We start from the raw sequence: 22,778 nt of genomic DNA on the forward strand, positions 1-22,778 counted from the left end.
ATGAATGTGAGCGCTCATTGTTAAATGTGAATGCCTCTGCTCTTCCAGGAACCAAAGAAAAGAGGGAGCTCATTTCTCATACTAACAGGGAGAGAATAATTGATCTTGAAAGTAAAATTAATGTTTTTCTTTCAGGTGAAATTGCAGAGGATTTTATTTTTCAATTAGAAAACTTCCTCTCACACTTCTTAATGTGAACCTGACAGGAAAAGGCAGACAGCAAAGCCGTGTGACTTCATAAATAGCCTTCATGTGGCAAGAGAGAAGGATTGCTTTCCATAGCAGGTGTCCCAAAACAAATATTTGCCACGTTCTGAATTAGCACTTGCCTGATCTTTGTTGTTTTAATTCTCTTTGGTGGAATAGGCAAAATGAACATTTGATCGATAAATGTGATTCATTAAGGGGAATGGCAATTAAGTGTAACAGCCTCAAAACTCTGTGTGTACGTTTGAGCAGCCGCCCATTTCTAGAGCTGCTATAGGAAGGAAGCCTGGCTTCCAAAAGAGGTATTTTCAACAGTATTTACTCCTGATACTTTGAGAACACTGCGTTGCTGATTGCAGCATTTTTTTTTAATGCAGTTAATACTTTATCTAGTGAACTGCGTGGTAAATAGGTGCATCATTCAAGAGAAACAACAGAACCTGCCAAATTCTTCCCTTCGTGTGCCTTTGCAGCTTTAGCAGAGACAGACGCTTCATTTCTTAGCTGGGCAGTTACTTGGCCGGGCATTTCCAGCCATTAAATCCTGCGATCTTTTTAAAGGAGAGCCTGGAAACCCTGTAACACATAGCTAAGCCACTTAAAAGCCCAGGTCGCTTTCAAAAGTATTTATGGCATCAGCCAGTTCTCCTCTTGCTGGCGTTTTGTCTGAAACCAAATTGGCAGTAAATAAGGCGAGGAGGGTTTGCAGGTGTTTGCTGGGTACTTCGCTGAAGTGTCTGACATCAGATGTTTGCCCTCTTTGCTCTCCAGGCTTTATTTTTTTTGGCCTCCAAAACAAAACCGAAGTTATCGAGGACTAAAATTGGGCAGGGCCATGGGCAGGGACACCTTAGTGTCACTGACACCCGTGCACACACGTCCTGCTCCTGCCCACAGCCCGTGCTGCGTTTGGTGTGGCGGCTGGGTAGGCCTGCCCCAGCAGCCCTGCTCTGCTCGCTCCTCCCGTTCTTTGCTGAGGTCTGAAGTGCTGCAGTTCGAAGAAAAAGCAGCAATTTTGTGACTTCCATTCATTTATTTCATGTCTGGGGGGGACCTGGTGGTTTTTGGAGTGCTTGGCTGCATGCGGAGAACGTTCTTTTAGTGGATATAGAACTGTGAAAGTGAACAGGCCACGTGTTGGGGGAGGTTGGCACAGCGCGGTGTCCTCGGTCAGGAGAGGTGAGGGGTGGGAAAGGAGGTGACAGAGACCCCGCGTGAGCGTGGAGCTGAAGAACATGTAATTGTGACTGTGAACAGTCCTGGTGTTCATCAGGTTAGACCCCGTGACTTCAACATTTTGGCTTATTCATGCAAAACTGAGGTGATTTAGTGCTTTAGTAGGACTGCAGTCTGTGCAGGTCTCTGCTCCTTCAGCCAGCACCGGCAGAAATGCTTTGTCCTCCTTGCACCCAACCCCTTTTCCCTTTTGCCACTGGAGAGCCAGCTGAAGAATCCTGTGTGCTTGATGCTTCAGTTTGTATTTCGAGTGGCAGAGTGTAGATTAATGAATTCATCAGCACGTGCTATCTACCCGGAATTTTCTTCCTGCCCTGGTTATTATGAGGAGCGGGGCTGTGTTCTCCCAGCTCTTGCTTCCCACCCGTGCCGATCAGCAGGCCACGCATGCACGTGCTCGACAAAACCCAAGCGAGCTGAGGCAGTCTGTGCCTCCCGACCCCAGGTGAGGTCTCCCCAAAGAGGGATGGCTGGAGGGGTGCTAGTGGCTCTGTCGGGGGGTGCTGGCAGATGTGTACTGAACTGGGGCCCAGTGAACGAGGTGCTGCCTCCCAGTTTCCCACCTGCCTTTGGCGATGGCAGAGCTTGCCTGGGCTGAGCAGCCCCGCACATCGGGTGTTCTCTGCCTCGCCCTGAGCTGGGGCCACGGAGCTCCTTGTGCCAGCAAGCGTGTGCTGTGCAGTCGTTAAAGGCAAAGCCCTCTGAACCGAGAGCTTCCCACAGCCATCTGAGAGCCCATCCTCACAAACACTTCCTGCTGCTGTGGGACCTCTGAATGGTTACTGGCAGAGGGCTTTTTTTGAAGCATTTGAGTGCTTAAGGAGCAGTGGTTGGGGTCCTCGTGCTGATGCCGTGCAGAGCCAGTCCCCACCGGGATGCCCTGGAGCAGTGCGCAAGTAACTTCAGACCCACAGAACCCTTTCCCCCCGGTGAATTATCTATTCCTAGGCTCTGATTGTTTTTATGAGGCTGTTCTGACACTTAATCATGTTTTTTGTTTTTTTACAAACTTCATCGGAGCCTTTGCCTGCTTCTGTGTTTTGATTTGTGAACTGTAAATCCCAAAGTGTTCTGGCTTTCTGATGCGGTGACAAATGGCTAATCTACGTTTGAGAACTTGCATTTGATGAATTTAAATAGGTTTTAAATTCAAACTAGGTGAACAGTATGTACCTGTAAAGTTAATGCTCTTAAGTTGGTTTTATTTATGTTGGTAAATTACCAATTAAATTGAAACGCATCACAGTTAAACGCATCACGTAAAATACCACCTCTGTCATGCAGTGTTCTCCATCACTTTGTGTATCATCGCTCGGATTTTACAGCTTTCAGAGGAGGCTTTGTTGTAGCTGGGATGTGAATTCTGTAGAGAACTGGGCTTCAGGAGTGTGTCGGTGGGGAACAAAGCGCGTTTTGCAACACAAGGCAAGGGGCTGTTGAGCTGGGAGGGAGCAGTTGTTGGGCCACGTGAATAAATGCTGCAACACTCTCCCTTTTTTCCTCCTAGGTTGGTACAGAGGCTACACGCTAAGGAAGAAATCCAAGAAGGTAAGTGCTGCCCGTGTGGACGGGGCAGTGTGCTGAGCTCCTGGGCACGCTGTGTTACCACGTTGTGTTACCACGTTGTGATGATCCAGCGTGTCTCCACTGACCTCTGAGCAGGGTGCGCTGCCAGCCAGTGCTGAATGTGATTTTTGTCTCACTAACTGGAACTTAACTGCAGCGAGGCGTGAAAACTGACTCGAATATCTGTTTTTTTGCAATGTAAGGGTGGATGTACGCACGGTTACTCTGGCTGGCTGGGTGTGTATCAGCTGTGTGCTGCAGTAACTCGTGTGCCAAAGCCTCTGCCCTTGTAAGAAGTTAAGAACTTCACAGCCTAGCTGATCTGCTTAAAGGCTGACAGTTTGCTCTGCTATCTGCTAAACAATTATTGCTTGTAAAATGCAATTCCATCTTGGGAAGCGATGAGATCCACGTTGTGATTTTCAGCCATTCTCCATGAGAGGGGCAGTAATCTTCTGCTGTGCAATTTTGCCTAGTTGTCAGGCTTCAAAGTGTGCGTAAAGGGCTGCTGTTTATAGCAGCCTTCCTGAAATAGTGAAGGAAACAACACGAATGCTGCTTGCAATGTTATTTTTCTTTATTTTTTTTTTTTAGCTTTACTTTATGGCAGCAATTAATCAGAATTGCACAACTTTTTTTTTTTCTTTTTAATTTTAAATTAAGACACTCAAAATTTGCACGTTTCCACACAGCGGTATGTTTTAAGTTGTTCCTGCATGTCTAAAAGTACAGAGCTAGTTCTGTGGTTTATCCCACCCATTTCCTAACCAGGCCCGTTCTTTGTTTTTTCTACTCTATTTTGATACTTTCTTTTTTTGGAGATAAGCTAAATTTCTTACAAACCGTGTTTCGTGAGCCTGCCTTTTTCAGCCTAAGCAGAAATTACGCATTCCTCTTGGCTTAAATTAATTCCGGGTGTTGCTGAATTTGTCCAACTGAAACTAAATGCAGTAACTTCTTTTAAAAAGCTGTTTTTGTGATATTGTGGTGAGCTGCATCCATTAAAACCACTGTGCTGTCTGCTGAAGAGGTTTTTGGCTCGTAATGCTAACGGTAGGGTGATGATAGAAGATGGCACGTGGTACAAGGCTTGTGAACTGGTGCTTGCCATGCAGGATGACTGCGTTCTGCACGTGTCCCTCTGTGTGTCACCCCAAATAAGCCAGGCAGCCCCATGTAATGCATGCTCTCAGCCCACATTTGTTTTAACTGGGAGCCCAAAAACATTGGAGAAAACACATGGGGAACAGAAACAGTACCTTACAGCAGGAGAAGAAAGCTTGGTTAGACCTGAGGAAGAGCAAATGGCAGGACCTGAATTACGGGTGGAATGTCATTTCAGAATACATCTACAAAATAATTTGTTTGTAGTCTTTAACACTCTCAAAAGCACATGCGTATGATCACTTAGAACAGGCCAGCTCTGCTGATTTCAGTGTGGTGAAGTCTCTCCTTGTTGAGGTTGCAGTAACATGTTCTTGAAAGGGCATGCAATGTGATGTTTAAATATATGTTTAAAAAGACCATATTCTGATGCTTAAGAGGATGTGAACAGCTCTGTGCACACCTGGCAATGTGTCTTGGTGGGTTGGTAGGGAGTAGATAGGTTATGCACACCTGGCTATTTTAAATAACCTTTTCCCTCTCCCTCTCACAGGGCATATTTCCTGCCTCCTATATTCACCTTAAGGAAGCCATAGTTGAAGGAAAAGGGTGAGTTTCATTTGAAAAATCACAAAAATCCATTTTTCTATTTGTACAGATACAATTCCAGTGCGTTATCAGATAACTTGCACTTGCTTCCAGTTAGTTACGGAGCTTATGCTGGTGCTGTGTGTGTGTCTGACAAGCAGCTCACCTTGGGCTCAGGGGTCTGCTCCAGCATCATGAAGCTGAGCTGCTCTGCAGTGGTGAAGAGCTTCAGAAGAACAGATAATTTACCAGTTGGCTTTGTAGGTTTTATTAGTCCCATGATTCGTAGCTACTTAGATGAACTTCATCCAGCCCATCTCCATTTTAGTTCAGATTTCATTTTACCCAACTTCATTTATCTTCTAGCCCTTGAGTTTTAATAATTCTGCCTGGTCTGCTAAAAGAGGGCTTTGATACGAGATACCTTCCTTTTTATGCAGATGAAGTTTAAGTCACTTAATTCCCCCTTCAATAAGTCTTGAGGGGTTGGACCCCTCACTGACAGCTGTCATCCAGGTTTCATTTCCTACGTTGCAGAGGAGCTCTGCTGAAGTGCTGCCTTCCAGCGAGGGGTGGCTGTCTTCTGATCCTCCTGCTCCCCTGCCCAATGTGTGAGGCTATAAGCAGCTGGTGCTTCAACAGATGTAAAAGCTCAGATCCTTATATGTCAGATCAGCGTTGCTGGACATGTTTGTAAAAGTTTAAAAACTGGTGTAGAGATATTTCTTAAGAAAACAGTAGAAAATCAGAAAAAAGTGAAGCTAATAAATAATTAGCCAGGTATGAAATGTAATGTAACAGGATTAAAATACTGTATTCCTTTGTGCCTGATTTATTTTTATACGCTATTAAGTATGTAAATGATAAAACTGCTAATCATATGATTGCTGCATAATGACATCTTCCTTGCTGATTACAAAACTACTTTTGAGTACCCTACTTCTGAAATATTAAAAGGCCTGGCTGTTGTTTCATCCTCGGATGGCACAATTTTAAAACAAGCCATACAGCAACTTAATGGTGACGACCTGCATGCTTCGTTTTCTTTGTAAGACCAATAGTTTTGAAGATCAATTAGGCATTGTGGCATTGTGTGTGCTGTACATCTGGCGTGTATCTTGGTTGCTTCTTGTAAAATGAGTGTCTCGGCAGCGAGTAGTGAGGTATGTATCGGTGTCTTGTGACTATAGAAACAAGCGGGGAAAAAATGGTGAGCTCAGTAGCGTAGTCTCAACCCTCTTTATATATATCCTCTACAAATATATCCTCTACGTCACACGGCAGTACTGGTGTGCGCTGCTTCTCCTGTACATGACGATATTTTCTTTGCTAACTCATGAATATGTAGTGGTGTTATTTTGAATCTGTCATTGCTGAAGTGGTTTTGGAAACGACCGCTTCCTTCCTAGAAATGACTCTGCTGTCCTACCCCAAGCTATTACTTAACTCTGACTTTTTTTTTCTCGTCATTTTAAGGCAACATGAAACGGTTATACCCAATGAGCTCCCGCTGATTCAGGAGGTTACCACAACGCTCCGGGAGTGGTCTATAATATGGCGGCAGTTATACGTTGTAAGTACCAACCTCGCTCAACAGGTACAGTGCTCCATGGTTTGTGGAAAAAGTATTGCTATGAAAGGTACCTTGAGAAGTGTGAGGAAACTGTTAGTGGGTTTCCCCTTCTCTTACTGTTTCTGAAGGCTGTTCAATGTTCAAGCAGTATTCAGCATCATCTGTGTTAAGGCACAGGTCTCAGATGCGTTTGCTTGAATATTTTCTAGAACACCGTATTTCTTGGCAGAATCAGGTTTTTAGAGTGATACCTTGATACAGCAGTAATTTGTTGAGCAGTTATGACTGACTAGACGGAAGATCCTTTTTTTTTTTATGAAGGGGTATTATCCAGAATATGCCAGCTTTTTCAGATAATAGATCAGATTTTTTCCAAATCTGCTGACAATTGCAGTTAAGAAATGGAAAAAATTGCTCTGAGGGCAGTTTTTAAAGCTGTTAATCTTTATGAGAAATTTGAATATTCGATGTCAAATTTGTGGGTATAAACCTTTGAAGATTCATCCATGCAGGCCTTTTACATGTCATTGTTCTTGAGCTTGAAGTTGATTGATTGCTTTACATCTATTGACCTTAAATTAGTATTTTTTATATATTTAAGTTCTAAACACGTGATATACTTATAGGAATTTATAGCAACAAGCATCCTGAATTTCTCTGATAGCTATACAGTAGCTATGAAACTGAGAAATTAGAGTTTTAATGCGCCTCGTTTATACTTAGTTTACTGTTAAAGGTTATTTGAAGGTAGATAGAAACCAGGATTTCTGAGCACCTGACCCAAAACCCATTGCAGCTAATCAAAAGGGTCCTGTACATTTCAGTTGGTTTGAATCATACCCGTGAAAGTAAAATTAGGATTAAAAACATTCTGCTGGAAGTGGTCCTGTGTTGCAGTAGATGAGATGAAGGACGATGTGCTGTATGAAGAGAAACATTCTATGTAAAGAGTTGTAATGTGACATGAAACTAGGGAGGTAAAGTGCTGGGATCAGGGCAAGGATCAGGGAAGAAATAAATGGGCAGGAGTGAAATAGGAGGAACAGAGTCTGCAGTGGACACAGGGAGAAGCTGAGAGAGACAAGGTAAGAGCATTTGAGGGAGATTTTTATTTTTTTCAGTAATGAATATGAATATAGAACAGAGAGAAAATTAAAATGTCACTAGAACCAACTGTTTGGCAAACAGTATATTGGCCAGATGGTGAAACCTGTGTTAGTGGCTCCACTGCTGTGTGTTACTGAAGACAGTGCAGATTACGTTTTGGCCCTGATGTCTCTTTTTGTGTGTGTGGTTACCCTAATACGTAACCTGGTACTGCTTCATGCCAGAGAAACACTGCTTCCAGAACCAGCAAAGACTTGGTTGAGGAAGTTATAAAGTTTTCCTAGTGAGGGAATCACTTGTTCTAAGAGCTCATGCGTACCATCTCCGTGGTCATGTATTTACTTCTGCGAAGACGTGAGCAGCTGAGGAGTGCTGCAGTGCTTTGCTAAGAGCTCTGAATTCAGGAGCAGGCAAATGGGATGCTGCCAGTGGCCTCAGTTCACTGGCAGAAAGGGCTCCAATCCCGGATATCGCTGTAGTTTGAGTAGGTGCATCACTGGGTGAGTTTTGTGTCATCGTTTGTATCTCAAGGGTATCTGTCAGATTAACTGTATATGGGCAAATGCCAATAGGAGGATCAAGGTGCGTTTGGTTAGCTGGAGGTAACAGGAGACCAACTGGTCAGTTTACAGGCTAGAAGGATCTTCCGTGTTGTCCACATCTTGCATATCACAAGTCACTAAATGACCATGGGTATCCCTTTATTCAGTCCACAATTTGTGCTTTTGAATACTGAACAGGCTTTCAGTTCTGATTTGCAGATAGTGGAGGAAGTGGCATGTTCTTCGCCTTAGTAGTTTGATTGCCTGCAGCACTGGAAATCATGAACCTCTTTCTCATTTGAATTTGTCTGCATTTCGCTTCCAGCCACAGGAGCCTGTTGTGTCTCTCTCTGCTACATTAAAGAGTTTTTAATAACTGGTATTTTCTCTCTGTGAAGGTTCTCACACTATAATCAAGTCAGCTTTTTGATAATCCGAACAGACTGAAGTCTACGTTTCACAGTTAGATATCTTTTTTTTCCCCCTGAGTCTTGGAGTCATTCTTTTCCTGCACCTGCAATTTTTTGTTGTCTTTCGTAGGTAGCAGAGTGTTTTAACTTTGTTTTAATTATTTAATTCTAGTTGCTTTCAGTCAAATAAGGCTGGGGTATACTCTGAATAGCTGTGCGTAGCCTAAATAATTTGGTGATGTAGGGTGTTCAGAAAGATGAATTCTTAAGAGTGTATTGAACTAATGGCTTAGCTAGATTTTGAGGGTTACAAAGATTGTTTCTGGGTAAGGTCAAAGTGTTCAGAGCCTTAGAATTGTTCTTTCCTTGACGTTATCTTTCACAATCAAGATAGGCCATTGTGCTGTAACTTTGGTTGTGCATAGTAGTGTTCATGTGCACTAAAACTCTACGTTTGCGTTGTTCAGACCAGTGTCAAATTTTGTTTTGTGGTTGAAGATTTGGTCTTCAATCTACGAGTATGAAATGCTCTGGAAAAGGGCATTTTCAATATGAAACTTCATCTTCCTGTGTTCTCGCTTAGCTGTGTGTAGCCAAGGGAAGTTTGCATATGCCCTTGTGCACTCCTCAATATCCCCAGTTCCACTCTTTATAAACAATGAAGGTATTTAACTTTTCCTACAAGGCTTTGGGCTTTCCTGGTTTTCTGCTTTCCTTCAGATGTTATTTGTGCGCTCCCAAGGTACAGATATACTTGGCTTTGCTCACTGAGGATCTGTGAAGTATTATTCTGAAGATCCAACTTAGTAGGGCTGGTGGGCACGGAAAGGATTCTCTGATGTGTGGCACGAGGAGTACTGCAGAACCCAAACCTCTTGTTATCACCGTGCACTGGTTTTAGTTCTGTTCTACTTGGTGTAGAGTCACTAAAAGAAGGTGCATACGAACCAAGAAAACATCTTTGTGTTCAATGCCTGTTTCCCTTGTACTCTTTTCAATGCGTGTTTTATAATAGTAATTTATTACATGTATTTAGAAGATGTTCAGTACACTTCAGAACTAACTTCTGCCCATTTTTTTTCCCCTCCAAACAGCAAGATAACAGAGAAATGTTTCGCAGTGTACGCCACATGATATATGATCTTATCGAGTGGAGATCTCAAATACTCTCTGGGACTCTACCCCAAGATGAGCTCAAAGAGCTGAAAAAGAAAGTGACTGCAAAAATTGATTATGGAAACAGGTTTGTGAACAGTATTTTCCAAGTGTTTGTGATGAAAACCAGGTCAGCTTTGTATATTACACCTTAGCTGTCAGTGATGTCTTACAGGATTCTTTTATTCCTGTGTTCATGCAAATATATTACTAGTATATTAAAAGTCCTGTTACAGCATGATAGAGAATGAAGTTGATACAGCATCTTCTTGGTATAGAATTGAGTATATATTCTCATATATTAAAGTCGAATCAATACAGAACACTTGATGACACTATACGTTTTATATTGGTATGAAGTTGTGATTTTTCTTTAAGGACAGTTAAAAAGTGCAAGTAGTGCCTCCGTTCAAGATGTCATTTAAACTCTGTTTGCTTGTGCAGCATAAACAGTTGTTGCCTCCACAATGCCACCAGCTGTGTGTGCCCTGAAGTCACTTATGCTGTAATGTGATGTTGAAGGATTTGGCTCAGAAGCATAGTTCAGCTCATTGGTGCTCTGTTTATGTAGTATGCGGCTTGCACCAAAAGATTAACAGATTTAAAAAACAGAAGTGAAATGAAAATTGTGGAAACAAACAAACAAACAAAAAAAAAGACATTAAAAATAAAGAAGTGATGTCGGAATAGGTTACATAAGTCAGGTGTGTTAGTAATTCAGTTGAATTAACTTTGGATTTTAGGATAACTTGCAACCAGTGATCAGGATCAAAGCAATTGCTATTTTTTTACAATACAGGTTGTAGGATGCAAGTTGTCCATACAGTTTCCCTTTTGATCAAAAAGTGGGAAATCGTACCCTCCTCTTCAATCAGGAAAACATTTGAGGGAGTATTTTGAATACTGAGGGAGCATCGTAGTACTGCGCAGCGGGGACTGAGAAACTATTCAGGCAACGAGTCTTTAAATCCCTTGTGATGGAAATAACTCACCAGGCTTCAGCTATTTGTACTTTATTCCTGAAGAACTGTCAGCCTCGCAGTATTCCTGCTCGTGCACTTCATTGGCAAAAGCCACAATTCAAAAAAAAAAAAGTCAATAACCCTGTTCAGTCAGTAATTTAGCATGTATAATCCAAGACTCGGGCTGTTGTACCCCAGTAGACAATTAACCAGATGTTGTTGATATTATTTGTTCGGCTACTGTATTTTACCATCTGTCTAAGGAGATGGTTAAAGTTACTCTGAATAACCTCCAGATGCTCACTATTCAAATACAATAGAACATCTTGTGCTAGGCTTTATATTCGTAATGTGCTGATGGACTAATTAAGTGATCAGAACATTCTCTGCAGAGTACAGGAGGAAAGCGCATTCGAACTTGTGAGTGAATCCCCACAACTGCAAGGATCCCATATGTTTCCTAATGTAGTCGTCTATTCCCTTTTGTCTAAAATAAGCACGAGCGATGATTTCGATATCTGGACAGAAAGAATTCATTACGCGCTTCATAAATGTTTTCTGATCTAATCATATCCTAACTTTTCCTGTTTTGTGAAAGGCTGATTTGTAAGTAAGATCTTCCTATAAATAAAGATGACAATTTTATTGCGTGTTGCCGAAATAACCGAGGAAGTAAAAGTAGTCTTATGAAGCTGTGTTTATATTGCTCGCCTGAAATTGGGTCAGATAATTTTGTTGGGAAAACATCTTTCTTGTTCGGTTGCAGAAGTCTGTAACTGGGACGTTTAAGGAGAAATTTCATTTTTCTTTCTCCCAAGCATCGCTTTCAAGTTAAAGGATAAAACAAATTAAATCAAAGTAGTGTTTGCTGCTGTTCAGTTGACGATCTGTGCATACATCCTTGTCCTGCTCATGTGCAGAGGCCGGGTGATCAGTCGGTCTCTGATTTTGAGTTACGCTTTCCTCTGGTCCAGTTGGGTGTCTCCTACAGAAGGTCTCTGCTGTCATTCATCCCACCCATATGGTTAGGGTGCAGGTAACCACTAGGTGCATCCCCTGCTGTGACTGCGGTCCCAAGGCACGTGGCTTGGGCTGCCTTTCTCCTTGGCTTCAGTGGTGAATCCCCATTGTCAGTAGGAAGCTTGTCTGCGAGCTTGGTGGGCCAGGGGATGCTGAAGTCTTGTGAGGTGCAGCTCTGGAGTGGAGCTGAGGAGGTGTTTCTTAATGAGCTGCCTGCACGCTGTGACTTGTGTGAGTGATGTTCATCCACCCTCGAGTTAATGCCGTGCAAGTAATTAGAGGGTTTTCTCTATTGACTCTGCTCAGGGCGGTGTTTCAAACCTCCAGGTTTCCCTCTTGCTGGGGGGGCAAGGAGCTATCCATAGCTTGTGCTCTTCTCGTGCAGTGATTACGGGTCATGTCCACAGGGGATTTACTCTGATAAACCACGAGCTTCTGGGTGGCTTATCAGATTCTGCAAGTTTGATTTAAGCTTAGTGATCAAACACTTCAAAGACAAAGTTACAGCAGCTCTCTCATGAGGGATGACTACAGATCAGCAGATGATATTTGGGACCGTATGTATTGAAGGGGAGGTGAGAAGAGAAGATTGGTAGAAAAGCACAGGTCAACCTAGACAGGAAGTTTCTTTATCCTGGGTTCCACTGCCAGCACTACAGTAACATGGAAAAAATTAGAAAACCTTTCCTACGACTGGACTTGATCATGGCAGAAGCCTTCCTCACTGCAGAAGATAATCATGGATGTTAACACCCTGCTGCCAGAAATCTGGCTGCTGCCTTGAATAAAGAGAACCTTCTTCTGCTTTCTTGTTTTTTTTTTTTTTTTTTTTTTTTTTTTTTTTTTTGTAGATTTCTGCTAAACCATGATTAATATGCTGCTGTGGAGGAGAGCGCGGAGTGGGAAGCAATGAACTGACCGATTTGCATGTGGCGTGAATGTAGATGTTGTTTGTTCGAACTGTCAGATGAATCAGAGGAGCAGACAACTTCTCTTGCAAATTGAGTTCTTTAAGAAATGACTTCCCCAGCTGTTCTGCTATTTAACTTAGATCAGTTCTTTCTGTGCTGTGGGGAAATGTGACTTCCAGCCAGGAGTGGTTATCTCCTGGGCTGGTAACCTGTTAAGTCATTTTATCGTGTTTCAAATAATGATTTCTCCCATACATCAGGTGCACACGACTTGAACTGCACGCACTTTGCAGGTGTTGTTTAAGCATTGACTTGGGCGCTGTTAACTCACGAGCATGTTTTGGTTTTGTTCAGAATTCTGGATTTAGATCTGGTTGTTAGAGATGAAGACGGCAATATTTTGGACCCGGAGCAGACGAGCACGATTAGCCTTTTTCGAGCACACGAAATAGCTTCCAAGCAAGTTGAAGAGAGACTGCTGGAGGAAAAAGTAAGATGCAGTATGCAACTGTAGCTTTTCCCTTTGAAACAAACGACTGTAATTTAACTAGGTTACTGTTATTATTAGCGTTGGTAACGAAGAATTGGATATGTTTATGCAGAGTTACCAAGCTTAACCGTTTTGTAAGAACTCATGTCATAGGCTTTTTAATTTTATTTTTTTTTTCCCTTTAAAGGGTTTATTAGAAATCACAGTTAAGACGTATCAATAACTCGGCTAGACTTGCCCTAGAGATGCAGCTGAAACAAACTCGTATGCTGGGTTTTCGTGAGGTTTTATTTTTGAGAATCACACTGAAAAGTGTCCTCATGTTTGTGGGATTTATGTATGCCAGTCCTGAAAATTTGTTTGTTGAATCACAGGGGCAAACGTAAAGACTTTCTCAGACTTGAACAGGCAACTTCTTTGCAATTCAAATCCTTATTTTTAAAAGGAAAAACATTTCCATTGTGAGGAGTCCTCCCAGCAGCATGAGGTAGCGAAGCACGTTGCTCATGAGTGTCAGTGCAGCTTAACGAGTTACTGTGTCTTCCTGAGTTGTAAGGAGCATATTCCCACTTGCAGCCCTCAACAAACTTGGTGCAGAAATATGGTAATTTGAACAGAACTGGAACTAATGCATTTTTGCATCCAGAATTGTTTCTTGGTCCCCACTTCAGCCAGTTTCTGTGGTCGTATCCTGGCTTTGAGTTTTGTAAAAAGCAGAGTGTATGAAATTATGTAGATATCATCTCGGCATCCTGTCCTGTCTCGTCTCTTCACATTGCTCACCGTGTTTTAAGAGGAGGCTTGTAACATGCTGTTGAACATCAGTTGCTGTTCGGGGACTTGGCAAACTGGTGCCGAAGCTCCAAGTCCTCGCAGCAGGGGACATGGGGTGGGACAAGAGTTCAGAGCACTTTGTGGTGTCGGTGCTGATGAGAAGGAGCCTCTCTGCTTCCAATGCCCTTCCTCCCATCTCCTTTCTGTCCCATGTGTGCTTCTCCCTTCTGCCTAGATGAAGTATTTCATGGAAAGTTCACAGGAGCTAAAGGACGAGGGGTGGGTAACCTGTAGAAACTGCTCTCTCTCCTGTCTGTCGTGGTGCACTGTACCTGCCACAGCAGACAGAGAAAAGAACGAGTTTCTTTTTTTGTCAGGTATATCTGAGGCTCTCTTTCTTCCATTTGCTCAGCTTCCTGTTTTTTTTCACTATGTGAACACATCAACACATCTTTTTATTTTTTTTTCTTAATTCCTTATGCTGTGGCACTTCAAGGTAGATCCAAAAATGCAGTCTGTAGTAAATTCAAGTATACACAAAGAGGATGGGAGTAGACACTTGACAGACAACCCATCTTTTTTTTTGTTTTTAAGGCTTTAAGAAGACTTTGCAATGGCTAGATATTTGTTGGGCTAGTTAAACTTAATTTTTGTCTGTTCTTGAATTACAGTCTCAAAAACAGAATATTGATATCAACAGACAAGCCAAGTTTGCTGCCACTCCTTCATTTGCTTTATTTGTAAATTTAAAAAATGTAGTTTGCAAAATAGGCGAAGATGCTGAAGTCCTGATGTCTCTCTACGATCCCCTGGAATCAAAATTTATCAGGTGAGTGTACTCCTGAGTGTGCTCCTTCATCTGTGTGTCCTCCGTTACAGTCGTGAGGTAGTTCTGCAGGATGAGGGGGCTTACGAAAGTCAGATTTCTGTGAAGTGTGTAGGACAGGATTACCTGGGAAGTAATGCAGCAGCACTTCGTGGTTGTATCCCGCACAGCATCTGGCAAGGGACCTTCGCCCTGGGTACCTTGCAGGGTTATGCTGTTCCTTATCACACAGCGTCTTCAGTTCCTCAAGTGCAGGCCTTGAAGGAGACGTGAACGCACCAGCAAGGCTCTGTCCTCACTTAACAGCAGCTTTGACAGCAATCTGAGAGCTGGATTTCTACAGCTCCTGCTTCTTTAGAGAAATTCTTACGCTTTGTTGCTGAAGAGTTGCTTTTGTTCATAAATGATGCATGCAAAGGGAGATGGCAGCTGTCTGCTATGTAAATATTAATTTGGTTAGCATAGATAGATTGGGCTTAAGATAGCCTTGTGTAAATTCGGAAGCTGATTTTATATTCCTTATGTTAAAGGAAGACACTTAAACAAAAAAGTCTTCAAAACGTTTTTCTTTCAGTGAAAACTATTTGGTGCGCTGGTCGAGCTCCGGACTCCCCAAAGACATAGACAGATTGCATAACCTCCGAGCAGTGTTCACTGTAAGTCTGCGCGGCTGGCTCAGCCTGCAAATCTTCAAGTGCTTCTCTCATGTCTTGTGAGTAACTCAGGAGTTAAACAAACTCTTTGTGATCAGCAGAGTTACCTCTGCTGGTGAAGGCTCATACGAGACATTTCTCATAAGTGGCTGTGAAAAATTGGAAACACCTTGCTGAAGTTGCTCTCTGAAGTCTTGACTTACTAGAAATGGTTTGGCCTCCTAAGAACTAATTCACACAGAAGTCAGGATAAGACTTATAACTCCTGTTACAATTATTCTTGTAATTCTGAGAACAATTAGCTCTTGTGCTGGAGGCTAGGATGACGAAGGCAAATTCTGGGCAACAAACGTTCTTCTGCGTGCTAAAATGGGGCTTGAAATTCCATTGTTGTAATCCAATGAAACTAATATTTCTAGGACCTTGGCAGCAAAGACCTGAAAAGAGACAAAATCAGTTTTGTCTGTCAGATTGTGCGAGTGGGCAGGATGGAACTGAGGGACAACAACACGAGGAAACTAACCTCTGGGCTTCGGCGACCCTTTGGAGTAGCAGGTAACTTCTTGTGTGCTGTATCTGTGTGTTTCACATTGTACCTTTTGGGTAGACCTGTGGGGAGCCAGGAGTTGGACTCAATGATCCTTATGGGTCCTTTCCAACTCGGGATATTCTATGATTCTGTATTGTTGCACAGAAAGTTGAGGGTGTGAAACTCCTGGGGTGTTTTATAAACTCAAATTTGTTTGGTTTGATCAGGCTTCTTCCCGTATTGTGGAACTGACAGTAGCTTTCAGGACTTATGGAGCTGGAGTTGGCAAAGCTCATTTAAAACACGATGCTATTCTGCTATATGAACATCCTGAAACTGTGCAGCTGATAACTTCATCCCAGTGCTGAGTCACTGTTTCCTGACCCTCAGGGTGTCCCCTCACAACCCTTCTTCCTGTGTAGATCATTAAATTCAGTGTTCTTTGTTTTCGTTTTCAGTAATGGATGTTACCGACATAATTAATGGAAAAGTTGATGATGAGGACAAGCAGCACTTCATTCCGTTTCAGCCGTAAGTAGGGAATAGTTTAAAGAACAAGTAGAGATGAAGGATTATGATTTGACTTTTTTTTTAATTGCAGTTTAACTTTTGATTGAAAGAAACTTTCTGTAGGTATTCTGAAGCTAACTTATTTCAGTTTGATGGTTTATCGTGGATAGTACTCAACATTTCTTCTCGGTAATTTCCCATTATTTATAATAGTGATAGCACTAGAAACTTTTTTTTTTTTTTTAATTTTTAATGAGTTTGAGGCATGCATTCTCAGTTTTGTTTTCTTTTTGTTTAAAGATGTCAGGGTTATAACGTTTGAGAGATGAAATGCCTAAAAAGGTTACGTTGCTGGTTCAACTCTGGCTAAGATTGAAAAAGACCAGCAGCATTTCCAGCATCCATGACAGGTGATTTCTGTGAAATGAGCTAGCGATAACATACAGTTTTTTCTTGGTAGCAGTTACAATTTCATGGCAGGGGCCACAGCTGTTGTACAGACAAAGACGGCAAAAGCTGAGAATTTGAAAGCTGCCTCGATCCATCCTGGAATACTTTCTCACACTACAGCTATTTCGTATGAGACCTTTGCCAGAAACCTGAAGTATTTTGGTTGGATGCTAAAGGAGATTTGTCTGCTGCACATGTGTTAGTTGATCTAGGCAATAAGGAAGACCAGTCTGCTTGCTTTGTGGACCTGGTTTCAGTCATGTAAAACTGCAGACCTTTCCATTTCCATACTTGAGTCTAAGCTAGCGACTTAGTTGCAGTCTTTTTGTTGTTGTTGCTCAACATGGTGAAAGATCAAGTTACATTAACATGTTAACCTCATTCCTTGGTTAATGGGTATTCAGAGGGTTTCTAATAATACAAAAACAAACAAACAAACACCCAAAGAGCCTGAAATAATGCAGCCTCAAATTAACTTTATTTTGGCCAAAAGGCCTAAATTAGGAAGTCCTTGTGGTTGGAAGATGTGGGCGTACAGAGTGCCTTGCAAGGTGCTGCAGGTAGTGGATGTTATGCCTAATGTCTAAAATGGTTTTACTGGTATGTAACTGTGTCAATAGAGTGGTGTGGAGGGTGTTATCCTGAAAATCATAATTCCATTTTTCAAGGGAAATAGAGGTTTTTAGGGAAGAGTGCTTTCAGGGTATGTTTATTGTATGGTAAACAATAGCGAGCTTTCCTTTAGAGAGTGTGGAAATATGCAATGAAAATGACTCTTTGTGTATCAAAGTGGATGCTAATGGAACATCTAGTTTTCTGCTCCATTAAAACTGATTTATTTTTTTCTGTGTCTATAAATCAGCTATTTGAAAAGATGTACAATGTGATTATTTTTTTTTTGCTGCACTAGATTAAAACGTTCTTCTGAAAAAGTATATTCCAAACAGCATGAATAATGTGAAAGCACGCAATGAATGCTGGTGTCATTATTTCTAATGTAGACTTAGGCTGTATATGAGCCACATTTTTCTTCTCATTCCATGCTTTGCTTCTGTTGTACCACATGCAACTCTGTTTTCATATCTTTGTTTGTTTGTATTCATTCACTAGCCACCAACACAATGGCTGTCAAAAGCACTTGGCAAGATTACTTAAATGACACTTAATGCTGGTGTTTATTTATAGTTTTCATCTTTTCATTTATTCATCAAGTTTAACAGAATGTTTGGATTATCTGCTTTTCTTGTCCTATGCCATTTCTGTTGGATTTAGAGCAGCTTTTCCCTCAGACAGTATGCACTGCTGCTTCATTTATAGAGCCACCGGAGTGACCCTGGAGGTGTTGCAGGCTAAATGCTTACATTAAAAAACAAACAAACAAACCTGCCTGTATAGGTTTTCGCTGCTTAACAGGGGATTCTCAGGTGGGAGATATCCTTCCTGTCCTAATGAAGTGTTGCGGGGGCTGTGCATGCATGTTCCTGAAGGAAGAAGTAACACCGCGAGTTTGCTGTACTTCTCTCCAGTAGATCAGCGTTCCTCTGATTAATGGTCTCCTATGTCTTTCTTGTTACCTTTCCTGTCCTGTGTCTTGCGTTGACTAATAAATACTCTTTGTCACAACTATGATATGATCTTTGTGTTCCCTTGTTACTGTGACTTCTGGTTTTCTGTGACCCTTTGTTTCCTGGTGTTGGTCGTCATGTGCATCCTCCAGGCTAGCGTTGGATGACGCCATTCGACACAAGCAGCTGAACATATCATCCCGTTTTTCACCCAGGGTGGCAGGGGAGAATGATTTCCTTCAGACTGTTATAAACAAAGTGATTGCTGCAAAAGAAGTTAACCACAAGGGTCAGGGTACGTACTGCTCTTTGTGTGTGCATGTATGTAAAATTGCTTGATTTGCAGCGTGGGATTGTTATAAGTTTCGAGTCAAGGGTGCATAATATTACTGTCACTATTTTTTTGGTACCAGAAAGTCTATTTGCACTGTTCCCCTTCCTTCAGGCTCATTCTCCTGTTCCTGCCCCTTGCCTTTTGCCCCTCAGTGTCAATCCCACAGACTCAGTCCTTTCTCTGCAGTGCCCATCACTCGGACACCTCTGTGTTTCTGGGCTGGAAACTGCTTCAGGAAGTCAGCTCTTAGGCCTCAGAGCTGTGGACTTTGCCCTCCTCGTGCTGAAGGAAGGAATAGTCCTTCCCTTCCTTCTCCTTGTTGTGCAGCTGCACTCGCAGCAGTTGGCTTCCCGTCAGGATGACCGGGGAATTTCTCCCGTCAGATCTGGCAAGGGGAAGGATGGCCAGTTAAAAACGAATTGTGTGGCTCTGTCATTACTGTACTGGCTTTGATCTTTTTGGTCTGGATTGATATACCGTGAGTCAGGCCTGTGCAGAGCTCCCAGCTAACAGGTTGTGTTGGAGTATCTGTAGGATTTGTAGGGGGTATCTGACCAATAGACCCAGGAAACAGTGTTACAGTAAGTAAAACTCAACATTTATTTATTTATTTATTAATTCCTCATTTAACTAAAGAGGAAAACTGAGATCTGATTTCCCTCCCGTTATTTTCACTTATGACCAGCGTGCATCAGAAAGGAGGAAACTCATTGCAGCTTCTTGGCTTCATTTTAAATTCTTTCCCTAAGACAAACCTCCACCCGCAAGCGAACCGGAAAGGATGAGGAGTTGCTGCTTAGCCAGTCGCTGTGGGTACAGTTACTGCTTGATGAAATAGCAGCTGCTGGAACTGGCCTTGGCAACAAGTCAGAGCATCGCCGTTTGTAAGAGATTTTAGTAGAAGAGAAAGCGAGCTGCCAAATCTATACAAAAAGAATGCATAGTTAATTGGGTGTGTAACGGGATAACCCACAATTTGTTTTATAGATGAACGTTTTTGGGGTATTTTTTTCATCGATTTTAATTTTGGGATTTTTTTTTTTCCAGAAAATTGCTGCTGTAATTATTTCATGCTTCAGCTTAATTGCCAGTCGCTTTACCAAGGGTGTAAGACTTCATTTTTTTTCAGTTTAGTGTCTTTTTTTCCCCTATAACAAGAGCACCTGATGTTAGTTGGCAAGCGTTGGCTTTAGTGCCTCCTACTACTGAGGAGGAAAATTACCAACTGATGCTGTAGTCGGTGTGTTCAGGCCAATGAAACCAGATTGTGGGGTGCTGTAGGTGAAGTTCAGGGTACGTGTCAGCTTTGGTGCTGTCTTCACTGGGGTACTGATGCTGGTTGGGTGTAATGTTTAACTTCGCTCTGAATGGGAAAACTTGCCATTTCTCCTTCTTCCCATGGAAGATAAACGTTTCACTAGAAAGAACTTGAGAGCTCAAAGCTTGAGGCAGTTCTGTTAATGGCTTAATAACCGTGTTTTTACAAGACCCTGTGTGTACGAGCCTGAAGAGTCTGAAATGAGCGAAGTCTCGTTCTCACATTGCTGCCAAGAGGAGGAATTTGATTTCACTCCGGCTTCGTGTAAAGAGCACTGCAGGCCTGCCGCGTGTCCGCAGTGCAGGCCTCAGAGGGTTCAGCTGTTGACCGAAGGCTTTCTTCTTCCAGTCGATGCTTTATGACCCTGCTAACCTGCTTTTTCTTCTGAATTAAGACCTGTTGTAGTGAAGTGTTGACTAAAATCTCTGGCTTTATAAGCCTGTTCCCGAGAAGCTGCATGCACCTGCTTCAGAACATGTTCCTTAATTCCTCCCTGCCAAGGTGTCTTCTAGACGGTAGCACTGCAAAGGCACAAATCCTTATCTTGCTCAGATCTCCTTTTTTTTAAAGTACCTAGTCTCCAGGTGTAGATGTTAGTTTTCTAAAGAGTTTGATAAGATCAGACATAGGTGTGTTGTACTCATACTTCTGCTTGATGAGTTCTATTCTGAGTCTCTCTGAATGTGTTAATGTATTTATTTTGTAAGGTAATGAACAGTTACCTTAACGTATCCTCTGACCTCTTGGAATATGTGCACACACACAATTTTCTTCAATACCTAGAAAAAAGCACAACTTTAATAACTGTGTGTTTTACACAACAGGTCTGTGGGTGACTTTGAAACTTCTTCCAGGAGATATCCACCAGATTAGAAAAGAGTTTCCACACCTAGTGGATAGGTCAACAGCAGTGGCTCGGAAAATGGGATTTCCTGAGATTATTATGCCTGGTAAGCTGTTGTCTGAAATAATTCTGCCTTGCTATATTTTGATCTTCTTTCCATATCTGTAAGAATGGAGGATTCAGGGGGAAAAAAGAACCCCCAAAATGTTAATTTGGGGTATGGTATGTATTAGAAATAAGACCTCATCGAAGGATCTTGTCTTAAAATTAGTATCAAATAGTTTGATGGTAAATGTATACCTGCCACACGTGCTGCAGAAACAGATTAAAGTAATAGCCACCTCCCTTCCCCCCAAGCAAAGACATGCTATCAAGGTGACAGTGGAAATTCTTCTCTGCTTCCAGTGAAGAAAATACATGCTTGATATTATTTTCCTTAGCAAGGGCATATGTAAAATTTCCATCTCCCGAGATGAATTCAAAGCAGAAAGTAGGTAAGATTTTTTCAGAGCAAATGGCTTGATCTAGAGATATGCAGGTCTCTTAGGGTTTGTGCTAGATTTGGATAACGTACTTGAAAGAAAGTCATGCTGACTCTTACACAAATTCTATGGACATTCGAATCTGTTGTTTATTTACAAAAGCAAAACCAAACCAAAAAATAATAACAAAGGGGGGAAAAAAGGTGTTTAAAGAAAGGTGTTTCTCAAAACAGAATCTGTCATAAACAATAGACTACAGAAGAAAATGACACTGTCCCTTCAGATTGATGAGCTCTGGAGGACCATCAGATGCTTTCAAAAAGCATCAGAGTTCAGCTCTCCTTCTGATTGACTTAACATTTGTCAGGTGTTTTACGGTATAGCCAGTACGGTGTAAGTGTCTCAGCACCTCTGCTTGTTATGAAGGTATGCTGGCACATAGACCAGCTGCCTCTTGGAATTATTGAAAATCCTCTGTTTCCCAATTAATTTTCTAAGTTTCAATTTAATTAGGGTCAGGCTGAAGAGTATGTTAAGACATAAATCTAAATATAACCCTCCCCTGCAGCCCTCAAACCAGCACAAACATCAAACCAACTCCTGATGTCATGTCACAGAAGACCTGTGTAGGCTCTTATTTTTAAATTGAAAAATATCTGTGTATGGGGTAAATTAATGATGAAATTAAACTGTATCCTTTCACATTAGTGATTTAGAAATGAGACTAACAAATAGAACTGAGGTGTTTTTGGAGTGATACTCTTAATGATGATGCAGCGTTCTTTTAGTCCAGAAATAATTGCGTGATTGTTTTTGTTCGCTTTATTTGTTAGATTCAATTTTGTGCACTCTGAGTTGATCAGTTTTAGAAGTCTCAAAACAATTTTAGCTTAAACAGCTACTAGTTTTGAATGTTCGAGATTCTGTGGCTTTTGAATATTTGGCCGTATAAATACATTTGTTACTTCTCAAAACATGATGGTTGTTGTTTCTGTGCAGTTTCATAACTCAATAGGCAGGCTGTGATAATTCCTACCGACTGTCCTTTTTTCTTCTAGGTGATGTTCGTAACGATATCTATGTAACCTTGGTCCAGGGAGATTTTGACAAAGGCAGTAAAACAACAGCGAAAAATGTAGAAGTTACAGTGTCTGTTTATGATGAAGATGGAAAAAGATTAGAGGTATTAATTTTTTTAAATGTTAGCTAGTTTACATGTATCTGTCTAATCTTTCTCGACATCTTTTTAGAACTCTTTCAACTTAAGTCCCTATTTTTATTTACATCAAAATTTTCTTCTTTACCATGACTACCTGACGATACCGGTGCATGCAATTTGATATTAATTTCATGAGATGTTTTGAGAGAGCCATTCTGTCTTATTTTGATCTATTTACTAACTTTTGTTGTTTACTTGAATTGAAAAGTAGAGCTGAAGATGGGCATAAACATTTTCTCTTCTGTTTGTGTTTTCAAGAGCGTTATTTTTCCTGGTGCTGGTGATGAAGCCATCTCAGAATACAAGTCAGTAATATATTACCAAGTAAAGCAGCCTCGCTGGTTTGAAACTGTAAAGGTTTGTATATAAAGTTACAGTTACTGTGGTGGAGTGGTGGAGTCAC

General features: G+C 41.7%; 1 protein-coding gene across 3 annotated transcripts in view; it reads left to right on the top strand.

The window, feature by feature from the left end:
* The window catches only part of DOCK1 (dedicator of cytokinesis 1), a 271,261-nt gene that overhangs the window by 19,209 nt on the left and 229,274 nt on the right, over nucleotides 1-22,778 (top strand). For 2 of the 3 annotated variants that reach the window (XM_035329518.1, XM_035329521.1), the window contains exons 3-15: nucleotides 2,951-2,991; nucleotides 4,667-4,722; nucleotides 6,178-6,274; nucleotides 9,428-9,576; nucleotides 12,736-12,871; nucleotides 14,317-14,474; nucleotides 15,046-15,127; nucleotides 15,544-15,679; nucleotides 16,112-16,184; nucleotides 18,331-18,473; nucleotides 20,655-20,780; nucleotides 22,215-22,339; nucleotides 22,634-22,732. In XM_035329518.1, coding sequence (XP_035185409.1) covers nucleotides 2,951-2,991; nucleotides 4,667-4,722; nucleotides 6,178-6,274; nucleotides 9,428-9,576; nucleotides 12,736-12,871; nucleotides 14,317-14,474; nucleotides 15,046-15,127; nucleotides 15,544-15,679; nucleotides 16,112-16,184; nucleotides 18,331-18,473; nucleotides 20,655-20,780; nucleotides 22,215-22,339; nucleotides 22,634-22,732 — 1,421 coding nt within the window. The remainder of the gene's footprint in view (nucleotides 1-2,950; nucleotides 2,992-4,666; nucleotides 4,723-6,177; nucleotides 6,275-9,427; nucleotides 9,577-12,735; nucleotides 12,872-14,316; nucleotides 14,475-15,045; nucleotides 15,128-15,543; nucleotides 15,680-16,111; nucleotides 16,185-18,330; nucleotides 18,474-20,654; nucleotides 20,781-22,214; nucleotides 22,340-22,633; nucleotides 22,733-22,778) is intronic. The other variant, XM_035329519.1, reaches the window with a different exon arrangement.

The sequence above is a fragment of the Oxyura jamaicensis genome, chromosome 6, assembly GCF_011077185.1.
Source record: "Oxyura jamaicensis isolate SHBP4307 breed ruddy duck chromosome 6, BPBGC_Ojam_1.0, whole genome shotgun sequence".
NCBI classification, from domain to species: Eukaryota; Metazoa; Chordata; class Aves; order Anseriformes; family Anatidae; genus Oxyura; species Oxyura jamaicensis.